Below are 17,010 nucleotides of genomic sequence, written 5' to 3' on the forward strand. Positions count from 1 at the left end.
GAGCTGCAACACTTTTGTCCAAACGACCACTAAACGCCAGTAAGGGAGCTGGGGCAAGTCCAAATCCTGTTTGATGAGATACAGCCAGAATATGAGATGTGCAACTGGGAAAGCGATTAGCAGCACATACTAGAAAATGAATGTAGAACTCTTTGTAGGAAACCTAAGGAGGAAAAAGCTCCATGTCAACCTAAGGCAGAAGGTGCCAGTGCTGAGCTGCTAGAAGGAGAGTATCCAAACTTATTTTGGTCTCTGGATGAAACAGATATGACTTTTGATAAAGCCAACCGCTTTCTGCTGAGTCAGTAAATGTTAGTTCTGCAGAGTCATTTTGTCCGAAGGATGCTGGCGTCTGGCAGGTCAAATGCTCTGGAAAGGCCACGATGCAAACGAGTAAGTGCCAGAACCAGCTGGCACGGGGTGTGTGTGTGTGTGTCCTTGCTAACAGAGGGCTCTGGCTTTGGCATAGCCTCTACCCACCCACCCCCGGCACTGCATGGGCAATGCCGCACTGTCTTCGCACTTGGGGGAACGCCGGGCAAAATGGCTCCAGCCGGGGAAGATGCGACACAACACGTGAGAACGCTTCACAGCTTGAAGAATGAGGGTGCAATTCACAGGGACCTCTCTGATGTTCCCTTCGTGGCAAAGAACGGGAATCTACATGGGCAGGGAGGTGGATTAAAACGAGAGACCTCCTTGTTCTGAGGTGCTTGAGCTCAGGCTTTGCAGGCGCCCAAGGCCGGGAAGTCTTCTCTAGGCCTCCAGGAGCACCTGCCTGTCGGATTAGAGGGTTCGATGGCAGCATAAGGCACCTCGGAACAAATACGGCATGACTCCTACTGGCCATCCAGGAGGGGAACAGGGTGCAGAACCGGTTCGCAACAGGAACCGGAGATGCAGGTGGCTAAACGCTGCTAGAGGTAGGAATTCTATGCCCTTTGGTAACTGAGTGAGAGGGGCCAAGCAAGGACCACTCGGAATGGTGGGTGGTGGCAAACGGGGCCACGGGCATCTTCAGCTGCTGGGTGACGTTTTGCCCAACGTTGGCTGAGACAGAATTCCAGCCCTGACACGGGACCCTGAAGTCACTGCGATGGACAGGGCCACGCGTCAGCGCCCCGTTCTGGCTGGGGTTTTCAAGGCAAAACCTAGCAGAAAACGGCTCCCAAAGGTGTCCTGAGCTCATTGAGGAGATCAGGCTAGGTTTAAATAGGACAGGAAGAGAAGTGCAACCCAATCCCGCTGAGCCTCTTCTGCAGGGAAGGCATTCTTGTCCTGAGCAGCCGCAGATACTATGTGAAGGAGGGAGAGCCCCACGGGCAAGGAGGAACCAGCGGATGGGGTGCATGGGGCGGCGGAGGCCACGGGCTTGCTAGGAGCTCCACTCCCAGAATCCTCTGGGGCCCACTATGCCGACATGGGGAAGAGATTCAAGTAGCACCATTTTGAGAAGTACCATCTTCCTATTCAGCCCCTGCTCAAGGGGTTTCGCGCCTCACACAGACCCATTCCCAGCCCCGAAGAGGATGTCCCCGGACATGTCTGGCTTGTTGCCTTGTCCCAGGAGGACTTCTCTTGCTCACAGGCAGGGCAGTCTGGCTGGCTGGCAGGGGGAGCAGTAGTCAAGGTGCAGCTGCAGTGAAGGAACTGAGCACGGAGAGAGGCAAGCCCTGGTCCCCGCTGGAAAGAAAACGTCGTGCCTGTCCTTCCCTTCCCTTCTCAGAGCACGGGACTGCAAGCCCCCCCCCCCGAAAGAGGTTGGGGGACCGGGCTCAGGTAGGCGGGAGGCTGGTTTGTGGTCAGTTCAGGGGAGAGGCAACTACTTTTCCTGGCTTGCTGCGGACAAAAGCTGCCCGATCCCTGCGGCTGGTCCCTTGGCAAGAGAGACGCCTGACAGCCAAGACTCCCGAGCAGTCAAGAATGGCCCCAGACCTGCGCTTCCACGGCAAAGCAAGGCTCAGCTCCGCTCTCGCCCCGCTGCAACGTCGCCCCATCAGGGCCTCCGAGGGCGACGTTTCCCCTGGAAACTGATCCGTGGAAAAACAGGCCCAAGTGCTTCAGCGATGAGCCCCGTGCCGTTCCAGGCGGGTCCTTCTCCTGGGCTTAGCCCCGTCAGCTCTCCTCCTCCTCCTCCTCCTCCTCCTGCTCGAGTTTCCAGTTCTTTAGTCCCTCGGGGAGCGAGGTGTCTTCGTCCAAGCTCCCGGTCCCCTCGACAAACTCCTCGTAGGTGGACCGCTCCGCAAAGGGCCTCGGCCCGAGCAGCTCCACCATGTCCGCCTTCTCCAGGACTTCCTTCTCCAGGAGATGTTTCCCAACCTGCAAGGAAGGAGAAATTGGCCACTGGTTTCCTCCAGAGCCACCTGCCTTTCCAACCCAGCTGTGTAAATCGGTTTAATTGCTGCGGCGCGGTGAGCAAGACGGCTTTGCGCAGGCATGGAGAATTCCCTGGAAGAGATCCCAAGAACCCAGGGTCTCTGGAGGGGAAGCCGAACGCGGCCATGCTTTGAGGGGGACATCTCTCACGAGCAAAACGGCAGATTTCAAGAGGTCTGTCATGCCCTCCGCTGGTCAGAGCACTTCAAACCCATCTGTCTTCCATACAAGGGGTTAACTTCAAGCAGGGCAGACACAGAAGTCCATTTAATTCATTAGGATCAGGGCCAGCACCAACGTTGGGGTGGGGAGCTGTCCAGCATGGGCCCCTGGTTGTCTTACCTGGTGGCAGGGAGCAGCTCCAAGAAGCACCAGGTTGCTGGGTCCAGCTGCCGTTTTAATTTCCCACAATACCCCCAAATGGGAGATTAAAATGGCGGATGACCCAAGCTGTACGGAGGACCAAGCAGGAGCCCCCCCCCCGCCCCCAGAACAGCCCCTCGTTCTCTCTGTGCACCACTTCTCCCAGTCCCAGCAGCACCGGCCACCTTTCGCTTGCACATCAGTGCCACTTCGATCTCTTTCAGACGCGGGAGAGGCACGGGGCTCGTGCACTGCAGAACTGACCTAAAAGGCAGGGTTGCCCCACCACCACCACCTTTGAGGCACAGCGCACCTCCCACGGGAGCCTCTGCCCTGCCTCCTCCTCCTCTGTACCTTCTCCACCTGGCCACGGAAGTGAGTCAGGAGCTCCAGGGTCTTCTCGTAGGCCGTGTTGATCAAGGCACGCACCTCCTCGTCAATGAGCTCAGCAGTGGCTTCGCTGTAGGGCTTCTCGGGCGCCAGGCCTCCCTGCTGCGGGAGGTCGAAGGAGACTTGGCCCAGCTTGTCACTCATGCCAAACTGCACGACCTAGAAAGGGAGCGACACCCCTGAGCCGGCGGCAGGACCAGGCGGGCAGGCGGATGGCAGACCCGTTTATTCCTCTTTGTCAGGGCTTCCAACCCTCAGCCTTTTCAGGGTACAGGAGGAGACTCTGACGAAGCTGAGCATCAGGCTGTTCCTCTGGGGGAAAGGCAGCCTGTTCTGCATTCAGGGGGCCCCCGGCCAGAAGACACGGCCTTGCCCTCACCCTCTGAGCCTGGTCCAGCCAGCTCACTAGAGATCGTGGCTGCCCACAGAAGGCTTCGTTCGGTTGGCTCTAGCCTGCTGCTGAGACAGCCTCCTCGTAGGTTTCTGCTAGAAGAGCGCTCCGGCCAACGCGGCTTCACTCTGAGCTGTCCATGGTCCTGCGGCAGCTGCCCCTTTACGCAAGAGGGCTTCTGCCTTTACTCAGGCCGCTGTCTGTGGCCCACAGACTTTGACTACCTTCCGGACGCACCTTCAGCAGCCTTGACCTGACCGTTCCATGCAGACTGGATCACCCAGCTCAGATGACATACATTTCAGAGGACATTAATTTCCCCTGTGAGTCTCAGGTAACCACAAAATGGGACACTCTTGCCTGGGGTCATCCTGAAGCCATCTATCCTGCTCTGCTCTCCCCAGATTTTCATTAGACACTGTATGCATGTTTTATTTTGCAACTTCGATGGGCAGATTTTTGCAGATCTAAATATAGGAGGCTCTGAAGCTAACCGGGTGTGGCAGCAAAGCAGCTGTGAATGCAAACGGGGAAAGTCTCCCTGGCTCTCAGCCCGTGCTCTGCCCAGATGCATCCCTGCCTGCCTCTGCCTGCCCCTTTCCGTTCCCGACGGCCTCCCAGGCCATGAACCGGGACAGGGCCGGTCTTGCCGGGCTTTACCTGGGCGTAGGCGCTTTGCGTCACCTTCCGGAGGTCGTCATGGGCACCGGTGGTGATGCGGCCGAAGAAGAGCTGCTCGGCAACCCGGCCGCCCAACATCATGCACATGCGGTCAAAGAGCTGCTCCCGGGTGTAGAGGAACTGCTCCCGGGGCAGGTACTGCGCGTAGCCCAGGCCCTTCCCCCGGGGGATGATCGAGACCTGCCGGACACACAGAGCCACGGTGAGCAGAGCGGCAGCACGACCCCTGGGCCCGTTCTGCGCAAAGCGGAAGAAGAAGAGCCTCGTGGGACCTCTGCGTGCGGAAGGGGGGGGACACGGACACACACCTACTCGCCCCCTGGGAAGGTCAGTCAAACATCTGCTGCAGGGATGAGGAACCGGCATCGCACACGGCGGCAGGGGCTTCACCTGCCCCGCACTCTCTCCCACTGAGCGAGGACTTGGGGAAGGCGAACCGGAGTAACTGGGCGCCTCTTTCACACGCTGCTCACCGTCCTGAGGGGGAGCTCCTGCACGTGCCAATTCCCTCCTAACTGGGGTCTCCTCATTATCACCCATCAGACTTCGGAGGTAAGAAGGAGGAGGTTCTTCTCCCCACCTCAGTGGCCTCCAGGCTAGAGGAGGGGCCTTGAGGAGGAGCGGGGGGTGGGAAGGCATGGGAAAAGTCCAAGCCTCTGGCGGCCAGATCAGAGGTTCCCCATCCCTGATTTATTGCATGAATCAAAGGGTGCCACAGTTCCCCCGCCGAGGACCAAGGAGGACCAACGTCAAGTACAGCAGCGGCCTCTCTCGGCAGCCTTAGCAAACGGAGCGGTTCTGCCTGTCGCTCACGCAGCGGAGGTCTGACTCAGCTGAGCGTTTCTGGGGGGAGTCCTCTGTTTTGGGTGCAGCGCAGGGGGAATGGACCTTTGCCGTCATTCCACCCAGAATTAGCCCCAGCGAAGGCAATGTTTTTCACTGCATCTTGGCCCAGCCCCATCGACACCATGGTGAACTCAGGCCCCGTGCACTGATGCTCTCAAAGTGCCCAGGAGTGGTGCTGGGAAGGTCTCACAGGAGCATCCTCAGGCGCGACTGCAACCCCTGCATCCATGCTGCAAGGAACCGAGAGGACAGACAGGCACCCAGATCCTGCGCAGCGAAGCTCAGCCAGGCGGTCCTCAGGACCAGGAGCAGGCTCCAAGGCAGCCTTCCTCAACCTGGGGCGCTCCAGATGTGTTGGACTGCATCTCCCAGAATGCCCCAGCCAGCTGGCTGGGGCATTCTGGGAGATGCAGTCCAACACATCTGGAGCGCCCCAGGTTGAGGAAGGCTGCTCCAAGGGGACTTGAGGCTGGCAAAATACAACCTGTGGGACTCTGTGGGCATTTGTTGAGCCACCTGGAGCTTCGGGGAACACCTGCCCTCCGCCAGCTCTTCCAACTCAGTAACCTGCTTTGCGTTTATATTGGGAGAGATTCCAATGGCCGGGGTGTGTGTGTGTGTGTGTGTGTGTGTCTTCCCGCACCTTGAGCAAGGGGTCTGCATGCTCCAAGAACCACCCAACCACGGCGTGTCCGGCTTCGTGGTAAGCCACTACGGCCTTCTCGCTTGGCTGCAGGACTTGAGTCTTCTTCTCGAGCCCTGGGGACACAGCAGGGTGAGGAAGGGAGAGAGAGAGAGAGACAAGGGCTGTAGGAAGGGATGAGGAAGCTCTCGCTACTAACCAGGGAAGCCTCCAGCAGATACCAAGACATGGGAAAAGCCATGCAAAAGTTGCCACCTACGCCCCCCAAGCACAACATGTCACTCTCATTCAGCCTTTCCCAATCCAGCGCCCTCCAGATGTGTTAGACTGCAATTCCCATCATTCCCAGCCAGCATGGGAACGGTGTTCTAATTGCAAGCGGCATTAAAGCCAAGTCTTGGTTTCCACAGAACGGCTCTGAGGCTCAGACGCAGGAAACCTCACAGGAAACACTCTGCAATCCGCAGCTGCAAGTCAGCGGCCCGTTTGCCCCTTTCCTTGGGGAAGTAACACAGCCGCTCAGTTCAGCTGCTGGAGGCAGAGGCTCCACAATCGACGCACGACAATCCTGCTGGCTGCTAAGGCTCCACTTCCTCGGGGGGGGGGGGGAAATGTCTGTGATCCGTCCCATCCTCACCCCCGCCCCCCCCCCCCCGGTTTCCGTTCAGTAACAGTTTCCCAGGCAAAGCGTCTGCAGCTGCAGAGGATTATTTGCGCCTCGGTCCCTCCGGGGACCACTTCCTCTTGGGTGGCGAAGTGATGAAGACGCTGCGAAGGCCTCCCTCCTCCGCCACCCACACAAAACCTGGCAGCTCTCAGGAACAGACGACAACGGCGGAAGCTCTCAGAGCCGCAGGAACCCGAGAAGAGCCCTGAGGCCGGGTCAGACCAAAGCGGCAAAGAAACCCGTAGCTCTGTTCCCTACAATGGCCAACAAAGTGCCTCTAGGGAGGCCACGAGCCGGGCACGAGGGGGGGGGCTGGCCTGGAGCCGTGAAGCCCTGGAACCCCCTCCCCAACCCCTGGAAAAATAAGAACCGAAGAAGGCCCCAGTTGCTGGATCAGACCGAGGGCCCGTCTAGTCCAGCCCTCTGTTCACACAGGGGCCCACCAGCTGCCCCAAAGGGAGACCCACAAGCAAGACAGGCGTGGAGCAGCACCCTCCCGGCCATGTTCCCCAGCCACTGGCAATGGGTGGGGTGGCAAGCCAGAAAAACCCAGGAACACTCCCCCAATTTCCCCAGAGATGTTAAGAAAATGGGGGGGGGAGTTTCCCCCCCCCCCCACCCCTAATCTTCAGCTTGGCCGACAACATGAGAAGTGCTGTAAATCTCTCTGTAAGCCTGAAGGAAGCTGCTCGTGTAAACACCCCCCCCCCGGGCTTGTTCCATCAAAACTGGCCCGATTTGCTTCTAAGTCAACACGCAGGATGGGGCAGGCTGCCCGCCCCGGCTTCCCCTGCTGCCCGTCCCACACTGGCAGGCAGGCAGGCAGGCAGGCAGGTTGGCTCACCTCCAACGACCCTCTCAATGGCCTGTTCAAAGTGCTTCTCGTTGACGGTGGGGCAGGCGTGTCGCGCAGCAATCAGGGCAGCCTCGTTGCACACGTTGGAGACGTCGGCCCCTGCGCAGAGAGGGACGGGGCCGGTGAGGCCTGCGTTCCGGCAGAGGGAACCGCGGGCCGGTTTGGCAGGGCACGAAAGCTGCCCCTTTCCCGCCTCCACGGCCTGGAACGCATGCCAAAGGCGGGAGGAGCTCTGGCGTTTCTGCAGAAGGCGGCAGATGCCCGGGGGCAGCGAACGTGGCGACCGCTGTGGCGGAGGCCGGGCGTTGCTCTTCCCTCTCCTGCCCTTCTGCTCCACTCTCTTCGTCAGAGAAGCAACACCTCCGAACAGCTTGAGCAAGGAAGTCCTGGCACCCCCTCTCCTCCCCAATGGCCAAGAACACTCCCGCCCCCCCACTGGCACTCTGGCCCCCTCTCACCCGTGAACCCAGGCGTCCGAGCCGCCATCTTCCGGGCCAAAGTGTCTCTGCTGATCTTTGCATCCAGTTTGAGAGGCCGGAGGTGGACTTTGAAGATGGACGCTCTGCCTTTGATGTCCGGTGGGCCTAGTTGGGAAGGAGAGCCGGAGAGGCATGAGAATCATAGAATAGCAGAGTTGGAAGGGGCCTACAAGGCCATCGAGTCCAACCCCCTGCTCAATGCAAGAACTGGCTGGGTTCTCCCTCCCTCCCTTCCTCTTGCATGGAAGCCAGGCAGTCTCTCCCAAGTCCAAAATCTCCCCGCAGCACCAGAATGAGGGAGAAACGCAAGGGGGAAGAGGGCAACCCCACCCCTCCAAAGAAGACTACCTCCCTGGAGGTTTGGGAAGAAGGCAGGGGGCATCGTGTCAGGCTCCTGGCCAACCCAAGCCCTGGGAAGACCTCTTCTGAAGAGGAGTGAAATCCCTCAGCACATCTACAGCAGACCTGGGGGGTTCTGGGGCAGAAAGGCCCGGTCTGAGGTCCCTAAAAACCCTCCCAACCCCATCCCACGGCCAGCTGCAGACACAGCTCATCAGAGCACTGGTGGCGCCAGACCACGTGGGACGCTCAGAGCCGTCGTCCAAATGCCTGTCTGTCTGTCTGCACGGAGACTCTTTAACCCAGGGTGAACTCACGAGGAAGGGTCTCCTCAGGAGCAAGGTCTACTCATGAGGAGGACCCCAGCGGCAACTGGTGCATCAGAGACGGCCAGCATATGAGCTCCCACTCTTCCCCAGAGCCTTGCTGGGTTCACAGGTCCCTGGCAGCCCCTTTGCCCCATTTATGGGCTCAGGACACAAAGGCGCGTGCCAGGCCCCACTGGATGCGGGGCCACTGGGGAGCTCCTCAGCGAGGCGCAAAGCCAGCCCTCCACCCCACATCTGCCATGGGCTGCCCCTTCAGAGCGACACTGGCTCTCCCCCCACTCGCTCCCACGGCGAACACCTGCCCCAGAGGGCTCCTTGACTTTGCCTACACAGAACCTGGCAACGGAGGCCAAGGTCCGGCTCTGTTCACCCCAAGCACTGGCAGCCTTTCCCCAATCGTTGCAGGGCTGACGAGCGGCTGCAGAGCCACACAGGCCAGACTCAAACTGGGGATGGAAAAAACCAGCCCAACGCGGCTGCTGTTACCAATATAAATCTGCCGATCAAAGCGTCCCGGCCTCATCAGCGCAGGGTCCAGGACGTCAGGACGGTTGGTGCCTGCCAGAACCACCACGTTTGTGCTGCTGTTGAAGCCTGGAGCGGAACAGGGGGCAGAGGGCGGGTGGGTGTCAGTTTCAAAGGTCTTAACGTTCCAGGTGGCGCGAAATCCCAGAATTCTGTGCTCAGAACGCAGACCCCAAGAAAAGCCCGCGAGCCTTTCCGTGGGGGCCGAGGGCGGCTAATTTATTTGGACAGAACTATGTGTTTTCTCCAACATCTGTGAAGGAGGTGATCCCAAGCCATTTCAGGGGGGAACTCGGGGAAGCGTCTGGAAATGTGGGCCTGAAAAGCCCCCGGGGAAACCTGGGCAAGGAAAGGAGGGCGGGAACTGCAGGCGGTGACAGCAACCTCCCCAACCCCCCGCCCCCAGTGCCTGCCCCCCACCCAGCCCGGCCGGAGGGGGCCGCTCACCATCCATCTCCACCAGCAGCTGGTTGAGGGTGTTCTCCTGCTCGCTCTGCCCCCTGAAGTGTCCCTGGCTCCGCTTCCTCCCCAAGGCGTCGATCTCGTCAATGAAGAGGATGCAGGGGGCGTTCTTCCGTGCCAGGGCAAACATGTCCCGCACCTGAAACAACCTGAGAGCTGATCTTCCTGCAGAGGAATGGGACCACAGTGGAGGACCCTGCCCCTTCCGCCGGAGTACGAGGGGGCTCAGCTGCACAGTCTGAGCTGCACAGGCAGGGTCAGGAGGTGCAAGGGGTCGGGGACCCCAGTTCACCGGGGGGGGGGGGGGGGAGGCAAGCACACCCTGGGCCAAACCCAAAGCACCTCTTCAGAGCATTAAAAAGTGCAATGCTGAAGCATGAATGAACGCTGGCATCGCCAGCCAAGGTCTCTAAGGGTGTCGTCCTAGGCATTTTGAGACAGGAAAAAAGGCCTGCAGCTCCCAGCGTTTCCAAGTCAGCCATAATGGCTAGGGGATGCTGGGAGCTGTAGGCCTTTTTCTCCATCTAAGCATGCCTCGGATGGCGCTTTTAGTCCCTTCTCCCCAGTGGAAAGGAGCCTAACAGTCGCCCGCCCACTCTAAGGCACCGGCCAAGGGTGGGGTTTTTTTTGCAGGGCCCCCCGCCTCACCCGAGCAGGTCCGACCCCAACGAACATCTCCAGGAACTCCGAGCCGTTCACAGTGATGAAGGGGACGTTGGCTTCTCCCGCAGTCGCTTTGGCCAAGAGGGTTTTGCCCGTGCCTGGGGGGCCGGTGAGCATCGCTCCCTGCAACAGACAGCCACATGCCAACGTGGGGGACCGGTCAGCCACCCCACTCCGGCAAAGCCCAGCGACACACTCCAGGGACTCCCCAAAACCTGGCATTCTAGCCATCCTGGTCTATTTTGTATTTGTGCTTTTAACCTGCTGGTTGTTTTATTGTGGTTTTAATTTTTGTGAACCACTCAGAGAGCTTCGGCTATTGGGCAGTATAAAAATGTAATAAATAAATAAATAAATAAAGCATTGTTGGCATTCAGGGGTCGCTCATTCTGGGAGGACGTTTCACTTATTCATTCAAAGCCTTTTGATCCCACGCCTCAGCCAAAAAAGGCGCCCAGAGCAGCTTACGAACAGTAGACAGTCCTGCCCGGAGCAAGACAGTCCCTGCCTGGGGGCTCACAATGTTAAAAGACATGACGCACGTGGGCAAAGGGGCAGGAAGGGAAGATGAAAAAAGCCAAGTCCCTCCGCAGGGTTGGTGGTGTCTGTTGAGGGCAGAGACGCCTCCCTGGAGGTGGTCTTGAGCAGGGCTGGTGGAAAGGCCCTGCTTCCCCCCACACACATCTCCCTCAGTATAGCCCCCGCCTCACTTACAGCCCCCCACCCCCTCAAACACATGCCTCCAAGGGGGCCTGGCAGTGATCCTGCTTGGGGGGGCCGCCTTCACCCCTATCAGCCTGCCTGCATTTTAAGGTCAAAAAGAGAGGCCCTTCTCACTTGCCCACCAGTGAGAGAAATGAGATGGGTCCCCACACGTGACAGGGCCTTCTCTGCAGTGGCCCCACACCTGCAGAACAAACTCCCACTGACGATCCGCCATGCACCACCCTTACAGGCTTTTAAGAAGGCCTTAAAAACGTTTTATTGTACTATGGCCTTCTTATAAACGATAGCTTTTCTGTTGCTGTTGCCCTCGTTTTTATTGTTAGCTTTTATTGTTTTTAACTGATATTTTACTCTCTCTGTTTTTATTGCTTTTAATGTTTGTACTGTCGGCTGTAAGTCGCCTTGGGAGGGCTTCTGCCCTGAAAGGCGGCTAAGAAATGTTTTAAATAATAACAATAATCCCGAGGGGCCTGGTGTACCGCCTGAGCTGCCCTCTCCACCTCTCCTCCAAAAGGCCAGGTTTCCCCACTCGCTCTCATCCGCTCCAGCCAGTCCCTCGGCTACGAAAGAGGTGCGCCTACCTTGGGGATCTTGGCCCCCAGCTCTTGGTACTGCTTGGGGTTCTTCAGGAAGTTGACGAACTCCATGATCTCCAGCTTGGCCTCCTCGCAGCCAGCCACGTCTTTGAACTGCACGCCAATGTTGCCTTTCAGGATCTTGGCCGTGGTCTCTGCTATGCTGAAGAGCCCTTTGCCCCGTCCGGCGCCCCCACCGCCCGAGGAGCCACGCCGCATCAGAAGCAGCAGGAAGCCGATCGGCAGCAGGGTGGACACCATATTCAGGAGGAAAGAGCTGCAAGGGGAGGAGGCCAGGCGGCTCATGAGCTGTGCCAGGGGACACCCAGAGAGCCGCTTGAGGGCTGCTGTTTCTGCTTCTGAGCTGCTCTGGAACTGCCCCAGTGCCAGCTCCAGGGCATAGAGGGCCAGTGGGCAAGGCCCCCTCCTTGGGGCCCCTCCCTCTGGGAGTCGACCTTCCCGCTGCCGTTGCCGTCAGCTTCAGGTGCTCCTTGTCCTCTTACTCGCCATGGCTCCCACTCGTGTGCTTGACAGGCAGGGAGCCAGGAGGCCGGGGCATCTGTCGCTCCTTCTCCTCCTCCTACCCACCCTGTTGCCTGGGCCAGAACGAGAAGCAGGTGGGCAAGCAGGAGGGCAGGAGGAGGAGGGGCAACGGTCAGCGGGCCCTGGCTGGGGTGTGCCCTGGGCAGGTGCCTGACCACGCCCACCCTTGACGCTGGCCCTGCACTCACCCATCGCTCTCCGTGCTGTAGACCACAGAAACGTGGTGCGCAGAGTCGATCCCCAGCTCCAGCTGAGCAGTCTCCAGGTTTTGTTCGAATGTATCCACACTGCCAATGCTGAACCAGATGTGCTTCTGCAGCAGCCCATGACAGATGTTGAATGATGGATCACACACACACACAGAGTCCCCCGCTGTCTTCACAGACCCTTCCCCTGATCAGGGGTGGAAGGGATCCCTGTGAGCCCTGCTCCCTCCCCCTCAGACTGTTATGCCTTGCTCTGGCACACAGTTTCTCTTTCAAAGGACCAACTGCAGCAGGCGGCAGGCAGGTGTGGGCACAGCCTTTCTTCCTCCGTCCGAGCTCCCCCTCCCCAATAATTCCTTACCTCCGAGGTGGCTCCAGGGATTGGGAACACCCGCACAAAGTCTTTGTTCACCACTTCCAGTCGCTCCACCTGAGAACAGAAAGGGGGCAGGGAGAGAAAGAGAGAGAGAAAGAAAGAGAGAGAAAAAAAGAGAGAGAGAAAGAGAAAGACTGACTGACTTTCATGGTACAATTTTCAGAGAGCAGCCATGTTAGTCTGTTGCAGCAAAAAACAGTAAAAAGCCTTGGGGCCAACACCTTTATCGGGGCAGAAGCTTTTGTGGACTATAAACCAATGGAAAAACACCTCAGCCTCCCAGGACACTCAGACATTGACCTTAAATTGACCATCGTGGGGCAAAGAAACTTCAAAGAGAGAGACTGCAGAGTCAGAATTCATCAACAGGTTCAATTCCATCAGCAGAGGCTTGAATCAGGATAAAGGGTTTTTATCACGCGGCATGTGTGAATTGGGTTACCTAGCGCCAAAGTGTTTGTGTTACCAGCAACAAGTGCACTGCGAGTGACCACCGTTAAGCATGTGAACTGCCGCTTTTTGCATTGAATCCCTTTCTGACCTTGCTGCTCACCATTCCACGCCCCACACCCCTCCCCAGCACCATATTTGGTGTGCATAAACCTGAAACACTCCATAACCATCTATGCATCCGATGAAGTGTGCTATTGTCCAAGAAAGCTTCTGTCAGAATAAACGCGTTAGTCTTTAAGGTGCAACAAAAAACCCTTGTTGTTTTTCCATGCTGGAGATCCACAAAAGGGAGTGGTTGTGGCCACAAGCAACTCCCTGCCTAATGGCAGAAATCGCCTCCCGTTCACTCTTCCTGCTCCTGCCTCCTGGTGGCCACAGAGTGCTGCTAATACCCCCTGCAGCGCCCCAGTAAGAATCAAGCCCCAGGAAGGTGTGTGCATGAGCCTGCAACTATTTGCCTCACCAGTCCTTTGGCCAGGTAGTACTGCACAAATTGCTTCCAGTTGATCTCTCTGCCCGGATCCTGCCAGTAGAAGTACAGGAATCCTGAGATGATGCCAGCTGCCATGATCGCCAGGTACCGGAAATCCTTATTATTCCATGGGAACTCTCCCTGTGGGCAAGTAGGGAATGGGTATTGTCGTTGCTCTACCATTTTAGCCTTCCAATCCTGAAAGTTCCAGGTAGTCGAGAGGACAGAGACAAACCTTCTGCATTCGACTCCACCGCCCGGAATCCTCCTCTTTACTTCCTCCTTCCTTTCTTCCGCCACTGCTGCCCCCTGCATTTTTCAGGTGACCGGGACCTTTGGAACCGTGAGGCTCTAGGGAAGAGAAACAATTAAGAATACCCGAAGGCATTTGAAAGATGGCATCTGTCCCCTGCTGTCTGACTCTTAGACAGAGGGCTGCAGGTGGAGAAGGAAGAGTAGCAGAACAAGGCAGGGAGAGAGAAGACGGCCGTGACCATTCCTGCAACACCAGGCATTCGACATCCTTAGAGGACGAAACGGAGAGGAACGAGAGGGAAGGGGAGGAGGCTTACTTTGATCATCGGGAGCACTGTCTGTTGGACGCTGGCTCGTTTCACCTTTCTTTTCAAAGCCTGTGGGACAAGAAGAGAACTTATTGTGCACAGCTCTGGGGGATGAGCGCCCCATCACGGACTAGCCCCATTGGCTCTAGTAGCCCAATAGCAGAAATGCCCAGAAGTCTCAGTGACCCAATCTGAACCTGTACTCACACCTAACGCTAATAGCAGGCAGGCTAGTCAGCAACGATCAGATTCTATGACCATGCCTCATCCTGTCAACCATGATTGGCAACAGGCCTCAAGGTCACATCCAGCCAAGCCTGAGATGCTTTTAAACGTAGGGCCTTCTACAGCACGGGGACTGGATCTCTTTCAGCCAAGGGCAAAATTCAGTATCAGAGAAGCAATCAGGACAGTGTTCCACTGTAGTTTTACTCTTCTTGCCAGTAACGAAGCCTTCAGGGAGGAACTTAACACTTTTAGAATGGGGGAAACCATGCAAACATCTGGAAACCACCAAACGACAGCGGTTGGGGGGAACCAACCCCAGAGGCTGGATTTGGAATGAGGTTCGACAGCCCTGTTCTACAGGCAAAGCATGTGATCCACAACCAAGCTAGAACCTTCACAGCGTTCTTCCTCCCAGCACACCTGGCAGCAAAAAGCACGAACCACTTCTCTCCCGGAATGACATACCTTCAGGTGACTTGCAGCACAACCAGTGATGGAAGAATGTGATGCAGCCTGGATGGACCCTCTTAAACCACTAGAACAAGCAAAGGGGGCAGCATTGGTCTCCCGAGTGATAGCAAGATCCCCCCCCCCCCACTTTGCCATGAATAAAGTTAAGTACAGATAAGCATCCCGGTGGCCAAAAAGCCCTCAGGGCATTGCACTCCTACTTCGTGCACCAGGAGTTTTACAACTAACTGCTGGAAACTAAGGATGGAAGCCAATGTGGAAGCCCAGGTAGAGTTATGCTAGGTTCTACACTAAAAGGCGGTCTGAAAATCATGTTACATTTAAAACAGGCAGCCATGAAGCATTGGAGAGGGGAGTTTAATTCCCTCCTCTGCTACTGACTTGTTGCGCAACCTTGGGCAAATCACTTTTTTAGCCATTTGTAAAATGGGAATTACTCATAAGAACCTCAGAAGGGCCCTGAGGCTGCATCAGTCCAAGGGTCCATCTAGTCCAGCGCTTCCATTCACACAGTCATAGAATCATAGAATAGCAGAATTGGAAAGGGCCTACAATGCCATCGAGCCCAACCCCCTGCTCAATGCCGGAATCCACCCTAAAGCATCCCTGACAGATGGTTGTCCAGCTGCCTCTTGAAGGCCTCTCGTGTGGGAGAGCCCACCACCTCCCTAGGTAACTGATTCCATTGTCGTACTGCTCTAACAGTCAGGAAGTTTTTCCTGATGTCCAGCCGGAATCTGGCTTCCTGTAACTTGAGCCCGTTATTCTGTGTCCTGCACTCTGGGAGGATCGAGAAGAGATCCCGGCCCTCCTCTGTGTGACAACCTTTTAAGTGTTTGAAGAGTGCTATCCTGTCTCCCCTCCATCTTCTCTTCTCCAGGCTAAACATGCAGTCGCCCACCAGCTATTGGCCAGGGACCCACAAAGCCAGACATGGTGCCTTTATTGTAACTCGGTGAGTGACAATAAAGACTGCAAAGTATACAGTCAATCAGAACTGTGTTTGGGGTTGCACAGCAGTCCTGTAATGTAACCCTGTATTATTATCCTAAGCTTGCAGATTTTGGGGGTGGGTGGGTGTTGGAAGCTTACAACAGCCCTGCAAAGTAGACCCTTGAATGATGCGCTAATGCAGCCACTTGCGTGCAGCCCCAGCCAATCCCCACCTCAAACGTAGCTTTATTCAAATCAAGCGCTTGCTGATTGGTCAGATCCTCTCCGCCCAAGCCCAGGTGGAGACTCCTATTGGCCACGCCCACTGGATACGGCTTATCCTTATCATAGAGATGTCGACGCGCGGCGATGACGCCATCACCAGCCGCCATTCCCAACCCTTAGGTCTCTATGTGTGGGGAGACGCAGCCGCCCGGAGCCCTTTCTGTCGTACTGACGACGGCGCCGTACACGGAGCAGCCTCTGCCGTTCCCTCACCTGCCTGGTCAATGCCAGTTCCCGGTGCCCGCGGCAGCGGCTCCGCCACGCGGCGGCCAAAGGGGGCCCAAGAGCCGCGACCGCCAGTCGATGAGCCATAATTGCCCCGCCCCTCGACCGCATAGGGCGCATGCGCCAACCTCTCCTCCGCGTAACGCGCAGGCGCCGTGGCCCTGGTTTGCCTCCCTCTCGTGTGTCACCAGGAAAACAGCTCGGTTTGATAGCTTGTTCCTGCGACTTATAGTTCCGCGTTTAAACTTGCTCGATCAGGCTCCATCGGGGACGCTCGGGAAGGGCAGAGGGTCGAGACTTCAGACGTCAATCGCTCTGGGGCGGCTGTCGCGAAACAGATCCCGCGCCTGCGCGGCTTTGCTTCTCTCTGCGTTAGGAAGGGCTTATGAGGGCCGCTTATATTCGGCTCTCTGGGCGATACTGACATGTAATAAATAAATGATTCAGGGAGTTTTGCTCTGCAGGTGCTCAGAGGCGCATTTGTTTCCTCAAACGCACCAGACCCTTGGTCCATTTGGCCCAGTATTGTCAACACTGACTGGCAGCACCTCTCCTGGGGAGAAGCCTGAATCAAACCTGGGGCTTCCTGCATGCCAACCAGAGCCCCCACCACTGCGCTGTGGTCCCTCCTCAATAGAAAGAGCCGCAGGGGCAAAGCAAGTGCTAAGGGCCACGTCCCAAAGCAGCGCCTGTTGACACAACCCCTCCTCTCACCCTCACAGCCCTCATCTGCTTCCCCAGTGCTCTTTCCTGGTAGGTTCAGTGTGGTGCACAGCTCAGTCAAGGGCGGTAGCTGTTCTTTTCATATAGGTGCTGTGCTTTTCTCCCCATCTGCCAGCTCTAGCATTTCCAATTTGTCTTAAAACATAGAATCATAGAATAGCAGAGTTGGAAGGGGCCTACAAGGCCATCAAGTCCAACCCCCTGCTCAATGCAGGAATCCA

The 17,010-nt window shown here is 57.1% G+C and overlaps 1 protein-coding gene across 2 annotated transcripts; it reads right to left on the reverse strand.

Moving 5' to 3' along the window:
- Positions 1–1,446: 1,446 nt before the first annotated feature.
- On the reverse strand, positions 1,447–16,157 carry LOC134408620 (AFG3-like protein 1). Of its 2 annotated transcripts, XM_063140967.1 has the most exons (17): positions 16,055–16,157; positions 14,618–14,687; positions 13,934–13,993; positions 13,597–13,712; positions 13,353–13,502; positions 12,422–12,490; positions 12,043–12,167; positions 11,318–11,588; positions 9,996–10,133; positions 9,333–9,486; positions 8,847–8,954; positions 7,672–7,797; positions 7,202–7,312; positions 5,691–5,806; positions 4,181–4,381; positions 3,094–3,288; positions 1,447–2,319 (listed from the first exon to the last, which is right to left on the reverse strand). In XM_063140967.1, the coding sequence occupies exons 1-17, from the start codon at positions 16,151–16,153 to the stop codon at positions 2,116–2,118; spliced, it is 2,313 nt and encodes a 770-aa protein (XP_062997037.1). In that variant the 5' UTR covers positions 16,154–16,157; the 3' UTR covers positions 1,447–2,115. The 2 variants fall into 2 exon arrangements, with proteins under 2 accessions (XP_062997037.1, XP_062997038.1); XM_063140968.1 differs by lacking the exon at positions 7,202–7,312.
- Between the last annotated feature and the right edge of the window lie 853 nt (positions 16,158–17,010).

Source organism: Elgaria multicarinata, chromosome 14 (assembly GCF_023053635.1).
Source record: "Elgaria multicarinata webbii isolate HBS135686 ecotype San Diego chromosome 14, rElgMul1.1.pri, whole genome shotgun sequence".
NCBI lineage: Eukaryota > Metazoa > Chordata > Lepidosauria > Squamata > Anguidae > Elgaria > Elgaria multicarinata.